Consider the following 23,067-nt stretch of genomic DNA (forward strand, 5'->3'; position numbering starts at 1 on the left):
ACTTATTTATTAAAATGCACTAAACATTTTTGCAATCATTGCAATCATACGAATTCCGATTATGTACAGATAATTCTATTTTGAGATTAATCAAATTTTGTTTTATGCATATATTATTTATTTCGGTGACTATTGTTTTTATTTACAAATTTATTCTTATTTTAAAATTAATTGTATGATCTAAAGAATAGTAGAAAAACATTGCATTTATTTTCGTCATAGTATTTAGGATTAGGAAACATTTGGAGCATAAAGTAAAAATTATATAATGTAAATTATGTCAATTTATTCTAAAACACATAGTGACATAAAAACTCATACGTATAGATCTTTATAAGTAATCAAGCTTTTAAATCTCATGCTTGCTCTTTTTTTCTTTAGAAAAAATATTATTGAAGTTAAATATATATTTGAGAAATTTCTAATTATAATCAATGGTAGTGGTGGTTATGTCTTTTGTTGATTATACAAGCCATGTTCCTGTAAAAAGTTATTTTTTTGCCTGCAGTATATAATAAAGAATATATGAAAATACTGTATATATTGCAGAAAATCAGTAAAATTAGTAAGTGCAAGAAATATGTTACCAAAATTGAAACAAAATCGATTTGTGTGTGCGTGTGTGTTGTATGTGTGTATCTATGTATATATGTATATGCGTATATATATATTTACATGTATGTTCAACGTAAATTTGGAGTCGCGTTCAATTCATACAAACATTTAGATTCAAGCAACATAAATTTTTACAATATATATACTAATTAAAAGCGTATAATTCTTAAAATAAATCAATATGTCAAACAACAAAATTGTTTAGGTGTCATTTTAATACAGAAAAAGAATATATAATTTCTATTGACAAGATAATATCTGATCTTGGATCAATATTGATTTACACACAAACCCATGTACATTCGTTCAATAATTAATGGACATTTTAATAAATAATAAAATTTCTTTGTGATTTCGTTCTTGTATGAATCTATAAATGTGCAAAATATTTATTTATGCTCATTTCTAGACACATTGCACATTGCATTACATCTTATCCTGCAGGTAAAATATTTATGTGTAACTATATTCTTTCAATAACAGTAGTTATAAAGATCTTTTAAAAGTGACTGTATCACTGTTAAATGCACAACCATTCCTTCCCTATTGATATGCAATTATACAAGTTACATTGCATACCTTTATAAATATGCATTTTAAAATTGTTGTTCTCATATATGTTATACAATTATGTTGTTATATTTGAGTAATATATCTATGAGCATCATTCACTTAAAACCCGTTAACCTGTCTTTTTATTGTATAATTCACTAAATATTCACATTTTTATCATGTAAATTCTTATATCTAAGATTGCTATAAATTATTATCTCTGTAAATTTTTATCAACAACTTATAGTCCATATATTAATATGTAAATAATGCACGGTATTGTACATATTTTGCGCACCTTTTACAAGGTGAGCTAAATGTTACGTTTTTATACTGTCTAAATTTCGTGCAGCGCTATTGACTTCCACCGATAACATCTTCATGATGTAGATACTACCACTAGTACCCTCAATATTGTCAACAGATGCAAATGGAACATCATTTGTATCACTATGTTTTAGACTTTGGTTCATATTATAATTATCTAGAGAACATCAGAGGCCTGATTGCGGAGGTTGATGTGTATTCCATGGTACATCAGCTATTGCTGATGACATACTAGCTTGATTGTGCATGGCACGTGGAGCTCTCATTATTTCATCTGCAGGTGGACAATGTGGACGTGGACCAGGTTCAGGAGTATAAGTAAATGTTAAACCAGTTGCATAAATAATTCCATCATTTCGCACTAAAGAAACTGGAACTTGTGTTGGCTGCCGTACCCACAACCATTCTCCTCTAAAGAGTGATATATCAGGTACAACACATAACATACTTTCTTGACATCTATACATTGTCTCTGCCTCAACATCTCCAAACCATACTTGAAGATTAGGAGTAAAATTGTCACCAGTTAATTCGAGCATGGCAACATCTCCACCACCATTTAAGTGAAGACTATGGACAAGTGGTACAGGTGTTACAGGCGATCTTACTGGTCCCATGCCTTCGAAAAACTGATATTCTGCTTTATCTGTACTAATTATCGTCCAGCAAGCACCATCATTTATCATTTCTTTATTTGCTTCTTTAGGACATGGCGTTGCTTGGAATTGTATAATACGTTCTTGAGAAAGACAAAGATACATGTGATCCGTATCTTTCATATAGAAGGCGCATTTATGAAGCTGTGATACCGGATCATCTGCTTCAAGACTGGCCATTTGCTTATCAACCTTGCGAATTACTAACCGTGGTAATGCCATTCCTGTGACTGAACATACTAACTTCACTGTACTACCATAATGAACATATCCATCGCGCACTTGAAATTCTTCAGACTCACTTTCATTATCATCTAATAAGTGAATGGTAAATGCACCCCACTGTGTGGAACTTGCATGAAAGTTACCATTTTCTACATGGAGATAACGTGTGCTTACAGTCTGTGATCTTAAGCGATTAAAAAGTGCTACTCTTGTACCACTTGCAATACATAAATCTGCATTTTTTAAAGATTGTTTTTTCTTGGAAGGTTTGGAAATTACTTTTATTCTTTTACTGTGAAATACACCAATATCATGTCCACTTCCATAAAACATTTTTACAGAGAGCATAAAATGCTTTCTTTTGTCAGAATCTGAAATATATAATGTTTTTGCTGCACAATATTGTTTTCCATTATTGAGATCAAGTTGTTGCATATCTTGATCAGAATTGCCAATTCCAATGAAAGCACAAAGTTGAGCTGATTGTTCACTTTCACCTTCACGAAGCATCTGTTCTTGTCGCATTCTCCAACCATCACCAAATAAATAAATGCACGGTGGAGGACAGAAAAATCGCTTTTCATTACCATATGATTTTTGTGCTACCTTAGCATGCAGAATTACAATCACCATGTCACTTCGATCACGTAGGTAACGTTCCATTGCTTCACGAGTAAGTCTCTGGTCTTGATGATCAGATCTATACATGCCTGAGCCATAGCGAGGATACACCGACATGACTGAAGTCGGTGATGGAGGAGACTGCATGCCATGAGCCATTGTGGGCAATCCAAATTGGTGTGGCATATTTAAATTTTAATTCTACCTTCAAGATTATGCAATATTTTGCCGTTGTGGCTAACTATATCCTTATTTCCTTTGCATATTTTATCCTTCCAAGATCTTATCTGTGAACAACAAAAACTTCACTAATTATAAAATTTGTTAATCTAAAGATTTTATAAGAGATGCTATATTTTGTAAAATTATTGATTGATATATACATTTTTTTAAATAGACTTGATTTAGAATCCAATAATCAATGTAATTCACTATAATACTTAAAATGCAGGCACTATATAGTTCTTCTTTTTAATATATTAAGATAGATTCATATTATTTAACATAATAAATGACAAAATGAAGAAGGCTGCAACTTTCATAAGTATATTGCAATAAATGTTTACAATTATGTATAATAATATAATGCAAAATTTAAAGTGAAGCAAAATATATTTTTGTATTATCAAAATGAATACCATAAATTTTAATAAATTATTTAAATATTTTTATAAGCTTACATAAAAATCTTATTATGATAAAATAATAAGCAAAATTATAATAACACGACATTATCTTTATAATAGGATATAGAATTGCGTGATTATATCCTTGTAATGAAATTCAAGATTGTATGTTCTTTTAAAGCTTTAGCGTGAGAAATATTGTTGTTTTCTTATAGCACGAGCCGTAATTAACCTACAATATTTTTTTTGCAAACTAGCAGCTGAGAACTGTCTGCCTTAATACAGGAAGAAGTAAACGTACACATGCCATGGGAACCGAGCTGAGCTCATTTTTCTTTTATGAATTAATGTCTTTCTGATCATCATACTTGTGCTATTATATTTCATATTTATATCCATTAAATATATTTTAATTAGCGATATTTGTAAATTATTAAAAGAAATAAAAAAATTAATAGATACATATTGTTATATTAAAATTTATTCATAATTTCTATATCATAAATAAAAATTTGTTTTCTTTTCTATAAAAACAAATCTAATAACTAATACATTATGATATTTTACTATTCCCAATGTATATATAAGTGAAGGCAATGTATATCTATGGATGGCATTACTTGCAAAAACTCTTACTGACTTTTACATGATATCTTCGAGTTTTCTGTTGCATAATTTATATAGTAAAACGAATTATGTATGTAGTATAAATTGAAACGAATAAAGTATTTAATGAGATGTACATATATTAAAAAATTGCATTTTACAATGCAGTAATTTTCGTGTCTTAAAACAGAAATTACAAAGCATAATTAATTCTACCATAAATATATTGAATAGAGATTTAAAAATTAAAACGTATGATATATCTTTCATATTGAGAAAATTTTCTATACTTGTTACTATATAAATTTTCGAAAGAAAATCATTCAATTAAATTTGCAATTCATCGAAATATTACGAACACAGATAATTAACACAGTAACAGAAAGTAAAAAACCGCGTAAAAATTTAACATCATTGATTCTCGTCAAATTTTTAAATATAAGCGCGTTATAAAAACAAATACTGATGAGCGGCTCTGTATCAAAGTAAAACTTGAAAAGTAACAAATGAAAATCTTTGCGCATGATGTTCTTTTAAATAGAAAATGTTCTACTCATCCTGTATTTATCTACAACTTACATGGATTTTAAATTGTTATGTGTGAAAATATCATATTTGTTTATTTACCTTCTTTTCGCTTTGCGAGGTTACAGGTACACACCGCTCATATACGACTGAGGTTACGTTCCTAAGACTCACCTCATTTTGATCAGTAACCCGAATCTAAATCCATATTCATGCGCATTTTTCAAGGTCTTGATCATTTGTAAATTTTCTTTAATTCACCGATCATTCACCATTCACCGAATCCTTACGCATCCTTTTTGCCCACTCTCTCTCTTGCTAATCCATTCAAAAAACACCTGTTCACTTTCCGAATTTTCCGAACAGTCTTACCAACTGAAGTAAACGAAATACACATTGGTCGGGCGCGCGCGACTCTTTAAATGTCTTTTCAAAGTATGATGTTATCACCTAATACAATGTTTTTTCTGGTTTGTAGGGAAAATATATATAAAGAAAAAATCAAAAGTAAAAAAATATATATATAATCCGCAAATGTACGGATAATATTTCTACGCGTGTAAAACTATATGAAAAATATGTATTCCTTGTTTTTTTGACAAACTCAAAATCTTTGGTGAAAAAATGAAAAAGCGCGTATAGCTATTTGGAACGCGTGAAACACTCACTTCTGCCGACACTCGTCGAGTAACTAAGTTCGGCGCGACAACGTAGAGTTATTACCGCCGCGTAAGTGGCTGCAGCAGGGCCGTATTCCAAACTGACAACAGTAGGGTGCTTTGGAAAGAGGCGCTTGTTTTCATCAAAAATTGCACTTTCAAATATCTGAATGTCGTGACTTCAATCATAATTCATCATGATATAAAATGTCACATATTGATTTTATTTTACGCAAAAATTTAAAAAGTATCGTTTTTTTTTGCGCTTTAAATCATACTGATATTAAGACCGAAAGAATACTTTTCATCGTAAAATTCAATTTTTTTTATGTTTTTAAATTCATAAATTGAAACGCTCATTTTCATACAAACTAGAATTTTCTTCCAAACGAATTCTTAGCAGTTAAAAAAATATCGCAATAATTCAGAACAACGGAGTTACACCACTGGGCCGTAGTTTCTATTGTTTTACTGTTGTACAATGGCCCGTCCGACCTAAGCGCCTCCAGTACCCCTCTTACTCCCCACCTGAAACGAACTATTCCCCTCTCTCCCCAACCGACCGTGGAATTGCTGCCGCAAAAGGATGTTGGGGTTACCCTAGGGGGCGTGGGAAAAACCTGCTGTGGGAAAGAGTGGGTGGCCTCTACCTCACTCCACTTCTGCGATGATGACGATACGATGTATATAAACCGCGTCTCTATGAGAGTGAGGAGAGAAAAAGGGTGGGAGGGAAAGAGAAAGAGAGAGGGAGGGAAGGAGGGAGAGAGAAACAGACAGATAGATAGCCAGACGGAGACAGAGATAGAAAGAGAGACAGAGAGAGAGAGAGAGAGAGAAAGAGAGAGAGAGAGAGAGAGAGAGAGAGAGAGAGAGAGAGAGAGAGATAGGCAAACAGAGACAGAAAGAGAGAGGGAGAAAAAGAGTTTCTATGCTTCGCATATGTGTACGTGTATTAGTGCACGCGTTGTTTCACGTTGCGTGCATTCGACGACGTGCATCCATGACTTGCTGCGTAATATAGAACGTGTGCGTGAGCGCTCCAAGTTAATGCTTATAATGGTACTACAGTTGCTCGATCGCGTATTTATCGATAGTCGAATAAATGAAAAAGATGCAAATGGCGTTGAAAAAGGGACGCTTTCTTGTTCTCATTTGATCTTCCTTAGAAAGTCTTTAAAATGTATGTTATCTTCGATTTTAATAATGATTTAATAAAAAAATAGAAAAAAGAAACGATTACATTTTCACAGTAACGATAGATATAAGTTATATTATAATCTTTTTTCTTTCTTTTCTTTTTCATTTAAATGCAATAGTTTTTTCTACAATTCTTAATTATTGTTACAATCATGTATATAGTATTTTTTTAAATACACGACTATTTTTATACAGTTATAATCTTTTGAAATATTTGTTATATTGTACAAAATAATATTTTTTGTTTTTACAATCTAAAAGATCGTACAAATTGTTCATAGGTTTGATACGATCAACTTTTGTCTATAAATAACCGGATAACTTTCACTAGAAAAAATATTTGCATAATTAGGAATAGTGTCTTTATTAGTATAACAGTATATTCGTAAGATATGATAGAAAATTCGAATAGGATACTGCTTTAAGAATAAGATCGTTCTTTCGCTCTTCGCTCATCTTCCCTATAGTAAAATCGAAGCGTGAGAAAAAAACGTGTTAAAAGAGGGATACCGTTATATATATACGTACGAATAAATTGAATTCATTCTCTTAAAGTTTATACGATACATTTATAAATATATTTATATAACTTGTGCATTATTTTTGCAATTTTGCAATATAATGTTATTAATTTTGCCACTTTAAAATAATATTTAAATACAAATAATATATAGAGTAAAATCTATTCATAAAAGGCAAGTTAAAAAAACAACCGAATATTAATTCACTTGTTTAAGAAAAAGGATTCGAAATTAAAAATGAATTATATAGGAATACCTAGTTTTACCTAAATATAAAGGGTATATAGCATGTAGTATTAGCAGGGTGCGCTAGTCGTATTGTTTTCGTTTATCAGCTGATCGGTACGCCAGCTTGCATGATAATCGTTTTATATTTTGATTAATTGTTGCAAAATAAATTTCATTAATATATTATTAATTTCAAAATAACAGCATAACAATTTTTTATTTACGTATACAAATATAATTTTTAGCGTTTATTCGTCACACAAAACGATAATGTAAGTACGATTTCTTTTAATTTTTTAATAAGTTAGGCTATGATAACAATATGATATAATAACGTTAGTCGTAAATATATTATGGAAATACACATTTTTTTCAACGAATTCGTTATTTAATAGTAACCATATTAGAAATTTTATTTTGATATCATGGGAGTACTTGGTTTATGGCGATTAATTGAAGCTACCGGAAAACCAGTTCCTTTAGAAACGTTGGAAGGAAAAGTTTTAGCTATAGGTGGGTAAATATTAATTTTTATATCTCTATTAATAATATTACTTTTATATGTACAAGGATATCATACATCTATGTTTAATAACATTCAAGTCTGTTAATTGAATATATAATGGCAACTTGAATATATATTTTAGATGTGTCTATATGGATTCATCAGGTGTTACAAGGATATCAAGATCGTCATGGCAATCCTAAGCCCAATGCCCACTTAATCGGATTATTTAATAGAATTTGTAAACTGTTATACTATAAAATCAAACCAGTCTTTGTGTTTGATGGAGGTGTTCCTATGCTTAAGAAATCCACAGTTGTAAGTATATGTCATGGTATGAATCACCATAAAAAATAATAAATATTTTATTAGTATATTTTTATGTAATACATTTGTTTTTTCTTTTTTTTTTTTATAAAGATTGACGTAGCATGCAATGTAGCAAGAGAAGTATATGTAGTAAAGTTGTTCGTCTATCTTGATTATAATATTACCTGTAGATAATTAGCACATCGTGGGAACCAGGTAGTGAGAAAAGAGTCTCCTCATTCTTTTGTGTTTGCAGGCTGCACGCAGGAAGCAGAAATCTATCGCTGCAAGTAAGGCACGAAAGATGAAGGCAGATTTGATAAATAACTTGATAAAGCATACAGTTGTGAAAAGTGTATTGAATAAGAAAAATGTGGATGAAAAGATTGAATCTTCCGAAATATCTACTAATATTTATAGTAAACCATCTGTAAACGATGTCTTCAAATTACCAGAATTAACTAATATAGATGAAAAGGACTATATAAGTAGCGATGATTCAGATTCGTCTATGCAATTAAGTCCAAGAAAGCAAACCAAGTGGATGGGCAATATTCATAGTGTAGATCTGTCTACTGCAGAATTTAAATCACTGCCTGCCGATGTGCGTTATGATATTCTTACAGATCTTAAGGAAACTAGAAAACAGAGTTCATGGGGACGTTTACATGAAATGCCTGAAGTATGTATAAATTTTATGAAATTATATTGAATTTTGAATTTTGAAATATATATTTCTAAACTATTTTAATTTTAGGAATCAAATAAATTTTCTACTTTTCAAATGAAACGTTTATTAAAACGTAGATTTGTACAAGAATCACTAGAATCTGCTGAGAAAGAGATGGGAGGTAAAACCTTAACTTTGGATGAATTAGAGAAATTATTAACTGAACAGGGTGTGCAGACTAATAGAGACAATGCATACCGCATTGCATCAGACAGTACATCTAGAGTCATTTATATTAGTGGTAAGTTGTGAACAAATATTTGCAAATCTAAAAATCAAAAATTCTTACTTCTTTGAAAAAAAATAATGAAGAAATGTATTATTATTATTTTGTAGATAAAGATACGTTAATTCGAAATACCACTGAGGATACAACAAATAAGAAAGATGTCTTAAACAGAATAGATGAGGAATTTGAACCTGTTGCAGGCCCCAGTGGCATTGCAATAACTCGTAAAAACCTAAATGAATTTCAATTAAGCGATGGAGATAGTGATAGTAATTTAACAAGCTATAGCAACTCTGTACCTATTATTGAAAATATAAATGAGTATGAATTTGGTAGTGATTGGGAATCAGAAAATGAAAAAAATGAATCTTCACCGCTTCCTAAAAAATATCAGAACAAAAATATCATTAATCCTGCTTTAACATACATGTTAGAGCATAGTAGTTTAACGCAAGAACAAATTATGCAACTTATAGAGCAAACTAAACAAAATAGTAACAAAAAAACTAATACTCATTCAAGTACAAGTACAAAATCATTATCTATGCTAGAACCAATTATAAACAATACAAAAAATGAAAAGGAGGAACAGCAAAAAATTATTGAAGAAAATTTAATTGGTTGTAATCAAATTGTGGAGAAAAATATACCTATATATTCATTAGAACATTCTAATTTGGATATTTCTACAGAAAATAATAGTAGTAATTTTCAGTTTGTAGAAGACAATGATAAATTAATTTCAGATGAAGAGAAAATTGAGTGTCACTCACAACCTATTGTTGTCCCTATAACATTAGATAAACATACGACTGACTCAGATTCTGATGAATTTATTGAAATACCAGATGTTCCAATACCTAATTCAAATATTTCAAAAGAAATTACTAAAAAACATGTTATTGAAATATCATTTAAATCCAACGAAAAAATTGAAAATGATATATTTGCAGATGTATTTAAAGAATCAAGTCAAGATATATTTTCACAATCTACCGAATCTGTTATCTCTTCATTGATAGAGCGGACTATTTCAACAAGTGTTTCTCAAGATTTAAATAAACAAAATGATAACAAAGACCGTGAAGTTTCAGAAATTTCAACATTGAAAAGTTTCAACTTTTACAAAACTTCATTAGATAAAAAGACAGATTTGCATGAAGAAGGACATAGTCATGTATTTCAATCAAGTAACGTGGACGAAGATCAAATTAAGAAGATTCAAAAAAGCAAGATTTTTATAAATGCAGAAGTTGCTTGTGATACAGCTAAATTATCTAAGGATACAATGAATGAAAAAAAAGTTTTACCTACAAATGAGACTGAACTTTTAGAATTAAAGGTATGGTAAATCAAAACGTTATTCGATCTGAAAGATTATAATTATCTTACTTCCTATTGACTCGTGCTTAGGTAGATTTTCTAAATGTAGGCAAATCTAGAAGATGAACAGAAACAACTCACGGAAAATATCAGTAAATTGGAGAGGCAAGCTACAGACATATCTGATCAAATAAGAATTGAGGCTCAGGTAAAATTTAATGGTCAATTTTTTCAATAAGAAATTTCTCATTCAATTCTGAAAATTATAGAATGTTATATGATTTTATAGGAGCTTTTACGTTTATTTGGTATACCATATGTTATTGCACCAATGGAAGCAGAAGCTCAGTGTGCTTATTTAGAACAGATTAAACTTACTGATGGAACGATTACAGATGACTCCGATATTTGGCTTTTTGGAGGACAATGTGTTTACAAAAATTTCTTTAATAACAACAAGAAAGTATTGCAATTTCGATTTTGTGATATACAACACCATTTTAGTAAGTATGATAAATGTATGCTTTGGGAAATTGATTTTGAAATATCATAAAAGTGTAATAATTTTGACATATATATTTTCTTAGAATTGACTCGTCACCAATTAATACAATTAGCTCTTTTGGTTGGAAGTGATTATACTACAGGTATACCTGGTATTGGACCTGTAACGGCACTTGAAATATTAGCTGCATTTCCAACGCAAGGAGATAACTTATTACATGGTTTAATTAATTTCTATTTATGGATACAAAAAGATAAAGCTATAGATTCTAGTAAAAAAAGTTTACGTAACAAGTTACGAAATATAAAAATCGAGAAAGGTAATCCTATTGCTATACGTAGTTAATTATCGATTACTCTCTTTCATTTAGAGATGATCATATTTATTGAAATATGATTCACAGGTTTTCCAAGTCAAGCTGTTGTACAAGCATATATGTTTCCTTCAATAGATGAATCAAAAGAAAAATTTACATGGGGTCGACCTAATATGATTTTATTGTCAGATTATACGACCTTAAAGTTTGGATGGAGTAAAAATAAATTTAATGAAATAATAAAGCCGGTAATTAAAAGAATGGAAGAATCTAAACAGCAACAAACAATAGATTCATATTTTAAGTTAAAAGCAATACCAAAATCTATTGAAATGAATTTAAGTAAAAGAATTAAAAAAGCTGTTAATAGCTTAAATAGTGAGAATGTAGAGTTGGATATTAGTGAAACTAATATGAATGATAAGATGGAAAAAAGTGGTAACAAGAGAGTACGTAAAAAACAAAATAAAAAAGAGATTGACGACGATGTAAATCCTATTAAATCTAACAGTATAAATGAAAAGTTAACACCTAATGTATTTAACGATGATAACAAAAAAAGTATCAAAGAATATATACCACAGAGAGAAAAGGACAAAGCAAATTCTTTGAAAAAAAAGATGCACGCAATAGAAGTATTTAGAAAATCAAAATCTGGATTAGATAAAACAAAAAAGATTAAACGTAATGTTCGGAAAATAGTACAAGAAGCGAAACTTTCTGAAAGTAGCGATAGCAATTAGAAAAGTAAATGATAGAATTTATAAATGCAGCACTGTGTAATATATATTCGTATTGTAGAATCTATATTTAATAACCATACAAATTTTTACTTTTATTTTACGAAATGTAAAATCGACAATGAAGTCATTATTGAGTTGAGGATCTTTCATAGTTATTTGTTTTGTTTCACATACAAACAGTATCAAATAATATATTTTCGCATGAATTATTCTTTTATATGTCGCGAGTAATTATTCTTTCATATGTCGATGAATGAAGTAAAACTGTATTTATTATTATTGAATTGTTTCTAAAAATATAATATATTTTTTTATAAAACCATTTTCTATACTTTTAATTCAATTGATTCCATTCATCTAAAGTCACACATTAGGAATATAAGTCTGTAAACATTATTAAACAACTATTTAAGTGCAACTATCTCTAATGAATGTGTATACATATATTGTTTATACATTGTTTAATTTTTTTATCTTATCAAGTGGTACCTCTTTATTATGTTATTTAAAAGTACTGTGTAATGAATTTCAATGAATGCAAACAGGAAAAATGTGCATCAGTTTATTAAAAAATATATAACGAGTTCGAATGTTAAAATATTATATCTCAGCATATTTTGTAATGTGTGTGTATGGTAAATGCATTTATATTAATATATAATCAAATTAGTGTTCTATCATACTAATATACATAATATTATTTGAAATAATTACGGGTTTCTTGTTTTATTAGATAATACAATAAAATCACAATTTATAATGAATATTTGTAGTACTGTTATGAAAAGATAATTATTTCGATTTTTAAGGTACTATTTATATACAGTTCACTTAGTTTTTATTCGCTTTTTGTTGTTCGTTTGTTTTTTTTAACATTTTTTGATGTTATGAATTAATATATAGTTTATTTTTGTTTTATGAATAGTTTGTTTTCAGTCTAGGAATAAAATTTTTTATACAATTTTAATTACTTCATATTTTACTTGTTTTATATTTTGATTCACTTAAAAAAAAGAATTGTGCATAGAAATTAACTATTTGTGCACTTTCTGTATGAAAGGCATTTAAATGATACTAAAGCAGAAGGACACAGATTAAAATCCAGCCACACTTCCTTGCCTTCGATAATCTGAATTTGCTGTTATACCATTTTCATCATTTGCCACTGCTGTGATAGCACTTCCTATTCCCGTAAAGGTCGATACATTATGTTTAACTTCACGCAAATATTGTATGATATCGGGGCAAAAACCTTTTTCTGTTTGAGCTGTCATCGGTAATAACTATATTAAAAAGAAACTTTTATTAATTTTATCTTATATTTTATATAATTTATCTATTTATGTTCTTTTATATGAAACTTTATCTTAAAATGTTCGTTCTTATTAAAAAAGGAAAAATAAATAAACAATGATGTTAATTTTATAGTAATTTGATAATATTATTACCTGATGATGAATTCTATAAGAATCGATCGTTTCCTTTATATTGTATCCACCCCACAGATTTAAAATCATACAGGTAGCAATAGCGGTCGTGATTTTTGTACCGCCCGCGGCACCGATTACTAATCGAACTACTTTATCTTTACCTATCTGAAATCAATGTTGATACAATATTTTTATTAATAATTAGTAATAATAATATATGTCATGGACTTAGTGATTAATACATTTATGAATGACAGTAATAAATTTATTATAGAAAACTATGTAAAAAGATGCAACTTTAATGTCGAAATTTATTACAATGTTCAAAAAATCGAATTGCTCAAAGAGAATGGAGCTTTGTTCCATTTAATAATTTAATCAATATTCATCAGGTTGCGCGATTTCACTATTTAAAATGATTGGTATTATATTATTGATTGATATTATAAATAATGGCCTCTTAGTCACTTGACCTATTAAATATATATAAGAATGTAGACTTCTGATTTAATTATGTACATTGTTATATGTTTCATTAACAGTTCTCATTTAATTAGAAAATCTTCCATAATCGATTGATCTATGTTCGTCTTTATGCACATGTTCATTATCCTTTGTTAGATGACTTTGTGAATGCGTCTGACCGATTACGAAAGACACATATGTAGAGAACCATAAGCAATATAGTTAAACCTATAATCATTGTGAATGCAACGCAATTACATCGTTTAATATAATGATTCTTAGAATTGAGTATATTTTACCGTGTCTATGTTACTATTTTCTTTGTGCTGGTTATTGGTACTTGAAGTTTCTCTCTATAAATTTTCCGTTCACTTTCGCAATATACACATAATGCACGCGCGCGTGTATGTGACCGATTTAATACTTATGAACATGCGCTATGAATGCCTCTATTATTACGTGTCTTGCTATCATAAATTTTCGAAGTTAGCATTGCTACAAGTATTGCAAACAGTTATTGAATAAATGTATTGGATATATCGATATAACGTACAAACAGGATCTAAGTAGAAGACATTTACCACTATCGTTGGGCTCATAGAACTTAAAGGCCTCTTGCCTGGTCGAATAAAATTTGCTGGTGATGGAGGAACTTCAAACCCGTTAGTTATATCAGGCGAACTGAAGTCGTCCATTTCGTCATTGAATATTATACCGGTAGATTTCGAACGAATCATTGCTCCGAAACTAATATGATAAAAAAAATCAGATAAAGTCATTATTTGTTACTTTTTAAATCGATTTAAAATCTTATCATTACATCATAAAGATCGATCGACAGACTTACACCTGATTGATTGTGGAAGTCACCGATACCGCAGAACCATCAGGCGCCAACACAGAAACATGAGCTGTTCCAGAATCCATAGTTGTTGCCGTAACGGCGCCGTAGTGTTTAGGATCGTTACTCGTTTCGTAGTCATTGATTTCATTTTTGATTATTTTTGCATAATCCTTGGACGTTAGATTAGTTAACAAACGTTCTGGAACAATTAAAAAGTAAGCTCGTTCATAAATGTATAACAGAAGTTGTAAGGATGATAAGTCAATTCTTTCGTAAATTATTTCGTCTGCTATATTTTAACGAGTCATATGATTACGTTATGATCAATTAACTTTCCTAGGAAGAAACGATTAACCTCGTAATTTTCCTGGGAAAGATGAAAACATTGAATAGTGTTAATATAGTGCAATTCTTCATCTAGCTGTAATTGTAGAAAAAAGAATCAAATCGACAATAAAAATGGTATTAAATTAATTTTTAACATTTGGACGATAAATTAATTTATCTATTTTTAATTCATATAATCTTATCGAATGAACTATCGATATCTATCTTAGTCGGTAAGAATCGGTATTATGTACCTTCGGTCAGAGAGAGAGAGAGGAGGGGAGAGGAAGAGAGGGAGGCCCCCTCCTCTCTAGTGAGAGAGGTCATAATTATGTTATCTTATCTTTAGATGAATTTAACATTCAATTACTTTATTAATTAAATGATTTACACATTTTCTTAGCAACTCACCAATATCGACAAATTCAGGGTCACCCAACTCAGTTCTTTTTGCGTAAGCCCATTTGAATGCCTCAACGATGCGATGCCACATAATATTCTGGTTATTAATTGATACAATATTTTGAAGAATGTTGATAATAAACGCAAGAATTACTCCAGAACCAGGTGGAGGTGCTGTATAGATTGTTAAATCATCGACATTAATTTCGATCGGTTTTTTCCACTTGACACTGTAATAAAATATTCATGTTAGAAATATCGTGAGTTCGGAAGAAAAAATCTACATCAATAATTTTATTAGGATGAAACAAGCAATATGTATATCTTAATAAATGATCTCTTTATTGTATTAATTAATTCATATTCTAAGATAGTGATTGATTGATAACATGTGTGAATGTTCATGTGTATGTTACGATATTTAATGGAAATTAGTCGAAGTAGTATACACAAACCTATAAGTTTCAAAGTCCTCTCTGGTTATTATACCTTTAAAAGATCGAATTTCAGCAACCATTTCATCGGTCATGCTACCGTTATAAAATATATCTGGTCCATTATTTGCTATTTGTCTTAACGTTTCTGCTAATTTTGGTCTTTTTATTTTTTCACCTACCTAAAGAGAAATCAAATTTATTTGAACACTATTGTAATAAATTGATTCGTCGTATGTATTAGTTAAAACGTTAACTTACCTTCCATGGCCGTTTAGTAGCAGGATTAATAAGAATGTCGGCTAAAGTACTTTCTGCTTTAATTTTAGATTCTTTGTTGATGAGATAAGCATAAAGATAATTGTTAATAACGGAGCCTCTTAAACACAATGCTATCGTCGGCTCGAATAATTCTCTCCATTTTAATTTGCCATATTTTTTATGAGCTTCCCAGTATCCTCGTAATTCGCCTGGCACAGCTACTGCCAAACCACCTGTAAAAATAACGAATACATGTAAGCAAGAGGTTATTGTTGATATTGAATAATTGATGCATTATTCGCATATTTTTTCGAATTGATTTATTTTTTCTAGATTCAGGAAAATAGGTTGAATTTTTTCGAGATTTAAGAAAGGAATTAGTACGGACGATAATAATAAATTTTGTATATATTTTTCTTAATCGAATAATATTATAAAAATCGTATGTATTTGATTCCATAACGTGAAAAAAAATAAAATTAAAAAATATTTACTTACCGTACATCGACAAATGTGCATCTCCGTGAAACATATTTTCCTTGGCTGCGGCAGGAGCCGTTTCTCTTGCATCCAAGTAGTCGGCCGTTCCATTTTTTGCATCCCATATTGTCATCAGAAAACCACCACCCAATCCCATACTTTGAATTAAAAATAAAAAGTGATACATGCTAAATTTTTCTTATACCACGTAAAAAATAAATAAATTATAAAAATAAGAAAAAGAAAAAAATGAGTACAAATAATTATAATGATACAAAATTTTACTTGATTAGAGTTTCATTTTTCTCACAAAACTAAGGTATTTGCCTTTTGAAAAAACAAAGTGGTATTTTATACAAATTGAATAATATGAATTTTATACAAATCGTAAAAATTCAAAATGGATATCTCAAGTAGTTTCAGAAATAATTGTTTGTTACATTTTTTATTATATATGTTTATATGAATTGCCTACAATCGTGTCTACAAATGAAAAAGAAAAAGAAAAAGAAATTTCAAAGACGTACCTGTGCAACGAAGCTACACCCTCGCAAAGAAGAGTAGCTATCGCAGCATCAACTGCACTTCCATTTTTTTTCAATATATCGCTGCCTATTTGAGCGCATTCCCGTCCATTCGTCGATACGGCTGCCTGTTTGTATGATCATCAATTATCGCGACTTGCAGTAAGATCCATTCTCTTTTCATTGATATTGCCAGTGAAGTTGCACTTTCTATCTTCGTTTCACTTATTGTCATTTGTAAGTTTATCGATTCAAAAGCGTCATTGAGCGATAATTACCTGCCTGTATCGTCCAAGTTCCGAAAGACTATTGAATTTGATGTCGCATCCTTCTCGTTGAATAATTAATATTATAATGATGGCTAATATTACAGATATGATTAACAGGACACATACACCAAATAGGAGAACTTTCTTCTTCGCTCTGTACGACATAATAAAAAATGCGTTAGTAGTATTAAATAATGCGTAACTTATCGTTTTTATATACGACCTTTTCATATCGATTATAATATATAGAAATATATACATTGTATACATACAAATATAGTTATAAGATATAGAATCTGCATAGATAATATATTGAGAATAATATATGCAAAAGATGAATTCTATGATTTTAATATTTTGATCTTTAGATGACTAAATAAAAAAGAGTGATATTTAAAAGAAACGAGTATCTAAAATGTAGACTTATTGTCTATAAAAAATTTACGCAATAAATATATTTTAAAAGATGTTCGAAATGATACCAATTAACTATAAATGTACTTTTAGATATACTTAATGAATTATAAGTAAGATGTTATATATTATCTTAATTCTCGACAAGTTTTTCGATCATTTTTTAAATTAAATATATTGCTATTGTTTTATTTAATGGGAATCATTTTAATCGCTTTGTAAAATAAATTGTATGTAACTCAAATGCCTACATTTTAAATTTTCTTATTTCTTCTAAACATTACTTTCTTTTTCAAGATTGTTTAAAAAACAAAATATTTATGTTATAGAATTTTTTTTTTTTTAATTTAAAACTTCTGTAAATATTTTTCAATAAATTTCTAGAATTATATTTTTATAAGTAAAAACACTATAATAATAGAAATATGATGATATAATTAAAACAAAATCAATGACCTTGAACAAAATTAAACAGAATGTTCCTTTTAGATTAAATAATATTTTTCTTATAAATTTTTTTATCTTTAAAAATAGCAAAGATATTTTAGGTATAAACATTTAATGACTGTATAAGCTTATACTTATTTGATATATGGAAAAAGTTATTACAGATGCATGATTAAGCATGACAATGACGTATCGAGGTCATTGAAAAATGAAATCGTAATAAAAAAATCTTTAGTCACAAATATGCCATCAGATAAATATTATTTTAATTATCAGTCGTTATAATTTAATGATGTTTGTATTTGAACATATCTATAAATACTATTTCTTGCAAGTTTTTATTTAAAAATAAAATATCTACGAATTCTATAACCATCCTCTCTATATTGGCACGTGTACACATATACGAGTGCGTTTCTAATGTAATTCAACATGCAGTGCGCATCTATCGGTATAAAATGAATGATTTGTACACGCATTCACACATATACTTGAAAGCGTTTACTATGCAAATCACAAGGATTACATAACTCCTATACACTTCATTTGATTTGCTTTACTGCATACTTATCCGTAAACTAGATACTGTTATATTCCTAGAAAGTTCGAAAAATTAATTAACAATTCGAATAAATTTGCCAAAGTTTCTTTTCTTTAAAAAAATACGTACGAACCTTACAAGTTACAAAATTATAAAAAGATATGATTACCAACATCCTTGTTTACCTTTCACGGATCTATTTTTTTTTTTATCGCCGACAATAACGATGAAAACGATTGTGTAAAAGCACGAGAATTTTTTAACGACACGGATTACTTTTACCTTACTGGATCCATTTTATCAGAGAATTTATGTGTTAAAAGAGCTTTTCTTATCAGAAATTAATTATTATTATTATATTATTATACTAAATCATAAGAATTTCCGAAAATGATATTACATCAAAATCAATAATATTCGCGTTATATCAAATATTTTTCCATTTGAATTAATAATGTTGTTTTTCATAGAATTTCCTCAAAAAATTATCTTTTAATGGATAAATGTATGTAATACTTTTCTTTTTTTTATAACTGCCGACTTAATACTAACTAAATGCTTAACTATAATTTCCGATAATTAGATAAAAATATCCCAGTAGCATCAGAATAAGATATTATTTCAGTCACCTTCTACATATGATCTTTCTTATATCTCGTTAAATCATTGCATATTGCGAAATATACATTTATCGAATAATGTTGAAGATAACAATACAGATATCAGTCTCATACTAAATGTCGAGCATTAACCGTGATAATGAAAACATTTGCTCGAATAATTCATATTGAATGAAATAATATAGATTAAACTAACATTAATTAAATAGATATTGATCACAATACTTTTCGAATACACGAGAATTAATTACATTGTAGAACATAAGTGTTTTTGGACAATTTATAAAATTCCCTTTAACTAAATATGGAACGGTAAATAAACATTTGTAAATAAAAAAGAATACATTTACGTTACATGCACTATGTTGCAATAGTATTTCAAAAGTCGATAATTAAATCACTTTCCTTAGGCGTGTCAAGAACGAAGAAGGAGAAATTTACCAACCCGATCATGTTGCGCGAGCGAATGTGCCACTGAGAAACGTCTAACGTCGACTAAACATTTCCTTGAGTTGACTGTTTCTTTTATAACACGGTAGGATGCTGATTGTATCTTGTTCATTTTCATTAACATTCTTTTTCAAGATCATAATAAATTTTCAAGATAAAAATAATTAAGAAATTTTATTTATTGTTTCTCCTTTATGACATTTTATATTATTTATTTAGTATCACATTATTCACTACTTTTGTTTTTATCAATTTCATATTTGCTTATTTTCAAAATTTCGCTTTATAATTCATTGGAACATGTTCAAAGAATTTTATAACATTTCGTTGAACTACTGTGTCGAAATTCTTAGGTTTAAAGAATACTTTCTCCACCAGATTTTTTGCATATATTATCATAAAATGTCAAGATTGAAGTTTATTTTTAAATTCTATGCGTTAAAATTTTAATAAAATAAATCGATGAAATACATAGTTTGTAAATATAAAATAATTCCCTTTCACTTTTGTGCAGTAATATATTATAAAATTATAATCGTTATAAAGAGTAATAATAAAAAATTGCAAGAACTTTATATAAATTGCTTTTAATTTTATAAATCAAATATTTCAATATGATGCAATAGTAATTTGAATTGTGCATTTTTTAAATTGAATGATAGACAGTCACAAATATGATATGATAGGTTGACAAAATATCGAGCCTAGGGGAATATATTGTCATGGTAACTTTAAAGTGTTCCGTTTCACGCACCAATCATATTGACGTACAGGTGGTCTTTCCATGTACGCATCAGCCGCTCTAACGGCATGACATGTATGTATGTACATCTACAGTCATTATATTCTACAGCGAATTGTTATAATTATGACAGTGATGTTTGATAAGTGAAAATATGGTAAACAGCCAATGATACCTACTTAAAAGCAAATAACTAACCAATAATATTTATTTAGAAGCAAGAAACAGGTCAATAATGGTAGTTTTCTCGTTTTTATAATTTGTTATGAAGTTGAAAACATTTTGCGTGCAAAGCGCTAATGCTATGAGAGAAATAAAAAATTTTCTCTTAATGTTTTATTATTCTACGATAATTTCATGTAATGGATATTTATTATACATCTTAATTAAAAACTACTTATCTTTTAATACAGATATGTTCTGTTTTCGTAATTTACAAATAAGTATAATAAAAAACTGATATTAGCTAACACTGTTTGCTTTTTGATAGATATTGTTGGTTTTTTACTAATGGTTACTTCGCCAAACTTGATAACTTGAATCAACGATTAACTCGTAGCCAGTGTAAGTAGTAGTAAAATGCATATACATATACATTATTTTAATTTATTTTAATTAATATTCTGTCTGTTTCATATTTATAAATTTTTTAAATGGTTATTGATATCACGAAAATATAGGTTAAGAACGACATATAGAGTTACATAATTGAATTGAGTTAATTGTTGATTAAAGTTAACTGAATTTGATTATAGTGGTTCTAATTTTATTAATGACTGCAAATGTATCTACATTTACAGTTTTTAATTCCTTCAGGGTTCTTTTTTTGATAGAAAAATAAATTTGGCCACGAATCAATCATATCAATTATACGGATAACTTATAACCATTTAAACGAAGTAATGAATAAAATTAAAGGTTTATTATGAAATAGTATATAGTTATTGTCATTTCATGTTAAAAACATTATCCCGAAGTTATATATTATTAGAACATCCCAACAATTTTTATTCCACAGGATTAAAATAGTAAAAATAATATGTAATAATATTAAATCTTGTTAGTCATATTAACACTATAATTTTGTAAACTTAATGTTATTTATTCAAAAACAAAAATATTATATTATAAACTGCTTGTGTTTTTTCATTTATGAGACGACATTGTTAGCATAGAAAGCAGATATTTTTTAGTGTTCATCTTATTATATACGTTGATTTGCATTAAAGAACATACAGTTATTTTTTATTATTTCATGTTGCATACAGTTCGTCAGAAAATTTCTTTTAGCACAGCATAATATAAGAGTACAAAAATTGATATAGAGAATTTAATTCAGCAGAAGACTGACTCGAGAATTATTAAAGTCATTTACATGCTCATTTTTCATTTACATCAGCATCGATACAAAGTTTGACATTACAATTAGTAGAATTTCACATTATAAATACTTTATGTTCAAAGTATATTATTAATTTTGTAATGTTTAAATAATTGAGCTGTTGTTTGAATTACACGAATAAATATTATACATGATTATTATTGAATTAATAATTACTAGTAAAATTATGATAAATTCGTACACATGCAACATAAATCATTAAATAAAAGTAAAATAATAAAAAGAATTAATTAATGTAGGATACCATTATAGACTTGCAAAGTTTACTCCTTGAGGTCCAATCGCAGATCAACTTGTCAATTATCCAAGTCATTTGTTCCTTGTTATTTATATAACTTGTTGTTCACAGTGTTTTTTGTTGTTTATATAACTGATAATAATTCAAAATGTAGAATTTACACTTAATTAAATTTCACGTTAAAGTAATGATGTATTTAAGATGCATCAATAGATATGTAATGTTTAATTACTTATATTTTATATATGGTAAATAGAAGTATTATTTATTCAATAACATTATTGAACACTTATTTACATTAAAGAATTTACAATTTTTATGTTGCAGATGGTCAGAAAAATTGTTCCAAAATAGTTTATTTTCAAAGTGCTGTCACAAGAGAGAGGGGGGGAGGGGAGAGAGAGGGGGAGAGTGGGGAAAGAGTACATTTCTTATGCATTAATAATATTAAAATTTGTTATCATTACATTCACTTATAAGATCATTATTTTTGGAATAATATTTTTATGTTGTACATTTTTAATAATTATTACATTAAGAATAAGGAATTGTTATTAATGACTTAAGATTAGAATTAAGTATCTTTGTCAGGCATTTGAATTATTATTTTTTGTATATGAATTTAATTATTTGTTGAAATGCTCTATATAATTTCATATGTCTATTATGTTGTAAAAAGATTGAAGTAAATTAAATATAATTTTAAATGAAAATAAATAGTAAGATTTATGAAAATTTAATGATTTTTCTTTGTTT

General features: G+C 28.4%; 3 protein-coding genes across 11 annotated transcripts; 1 reads left to right on the forward strand and 2 right to left on the reverse strand.

Annotated features, from left to right (window-relative positions):
• Positions 1 to 266: 266 nt before the first annotated feature.
• Positions 267 to 5,854, reverse strand: LOC124428217 (suppressor of hairless protein). Of its 3 annotated transcripts, none has more exons than XM_046972069.1 (2): positions 4,928 to 5,854; positions 267 to 3,283 (listed from the first exon to the last, which is right to left on the reverse strand). In XM_046972069.1, exon 2 carries the CDS (start codon positions 3,180 to 3,182, stop codon positions 1,662 to 1,664), a length of 1,521 nt encoding a protein of 506 aa, XP_046828025.1. In that variant the 5' UTR covers positions 3,183 to 3,283; positions 4,928 to 5,854; the 3' UTR covers positions 267 to 1,661. The 3 variants fall into 3 exon arrangements, with proteins under 3 accessions (XP_046828025.1, XP_046828024.1, XP_046828023.1); XM_046972068.1 differs by having other exon boundaries at positions 267 to 3,299; positions 4,856 to 5,854; XM_046972067.1 differs by having other exon boundaries at positions 4,856 to 5,853.
• Positions 5,855 to 6,919: 1,065 nt separating this feature from the next.
• On the forward strand, positions 6,920 to 12,346 carry LOC124427835 (DNA excision repair protein ERCC-5). The gene is made up of 10 exons (XM_046971191.1): positions 6,920 to 7,633; positions 7,757 to 7,874; positions 8,009 to 8,184; positions 8,432 to 8,857; positions 8,933 to 9,146; positions 9,242 to 10,476; positions 10,567 to 10,665; positions 10,747 to 10,960; positions 11,045 to 11,281; positions 11,366 to 12,346. The coding sequence occupies exons 2-10, from the start codon at positions 7,787 to 7,789 to the stop codon at positions 12,019 to 12,021; spliced, it is 3,345 nt and encodes a 1,114-aa protein (XP_046827147.1). The 5' UTR covers positions 6,920 to 7,633; positions 7,757 to 7,786; the 3' UTR covers positions 12,022 to 12,346.
• A 370-nt stretch (positions 12,347 to 12,716) lies between these two features.
• LOC124427836 (glutathione hydrolase 1 proenzyme-like) lies at positions 12,717 to 20,013 on the reverse strand. 7 transcript variants are annotated; one of them, XM_046971192.1, is made up of 11 exons: positions 19,925 to 20,012; positions 17,467 to 17,611; positions 17,192 to 17,316; positions 16,683 to 16,822; positions 16,185 to 16,417; positions 15,945 to 16,105; positions 15,499 to 15,719; positions 14,764 to 14,959; positions 14,498 to 14,663; positions 13,470 to 13,616; positions 12,717 to 13,304 (listed from the first exon to the last, which is right to left on the reverse strand). In XM_046971192.1, exons 1-11 carry the CDS (start codon positions 19,930 to 19,932, stop codon positions 13,116 to 13,118), a joined length of 1,731 nt encoding a protein of 576 aa, XP_046827148.1. In that variant the 5' UTR covers positions 19,933 to 20,012; the 3' UTR covers positions 12,717 to 13,115. The 7 variants fall into 7 exon arrangements, with proteins under 7 accessions (XP_046827148.1, XP_046827153.1, XP_046827154.1 ...); XM_046971197.1 differs by having other exon boundaries at positions 17,192 to 17,398; positions 19,835 to 19,973; XM_046971198.1 differs by having other exon boundaries at positions 17,192 to 17,402; positions 19,835 to 19,973.
• Between the last annotated feature and the right edge of the window lie 3,054 nt (positions 20,014 to 23,067).

The sequence above is a fragment of the Vespa crabro genome, chromosome 11, assembly GCF_910589235.1.
Source record: "Vespa crabro chromosome 11, iyVesCrab1.2, whole genome shotgun sequence".
Classification (NCBI taxonomy): Eukaryota; Metazoa; Arthropoda; class Insecta; order Hymenoptera; family Vespidae; genus Vespa; species Vespa crabro.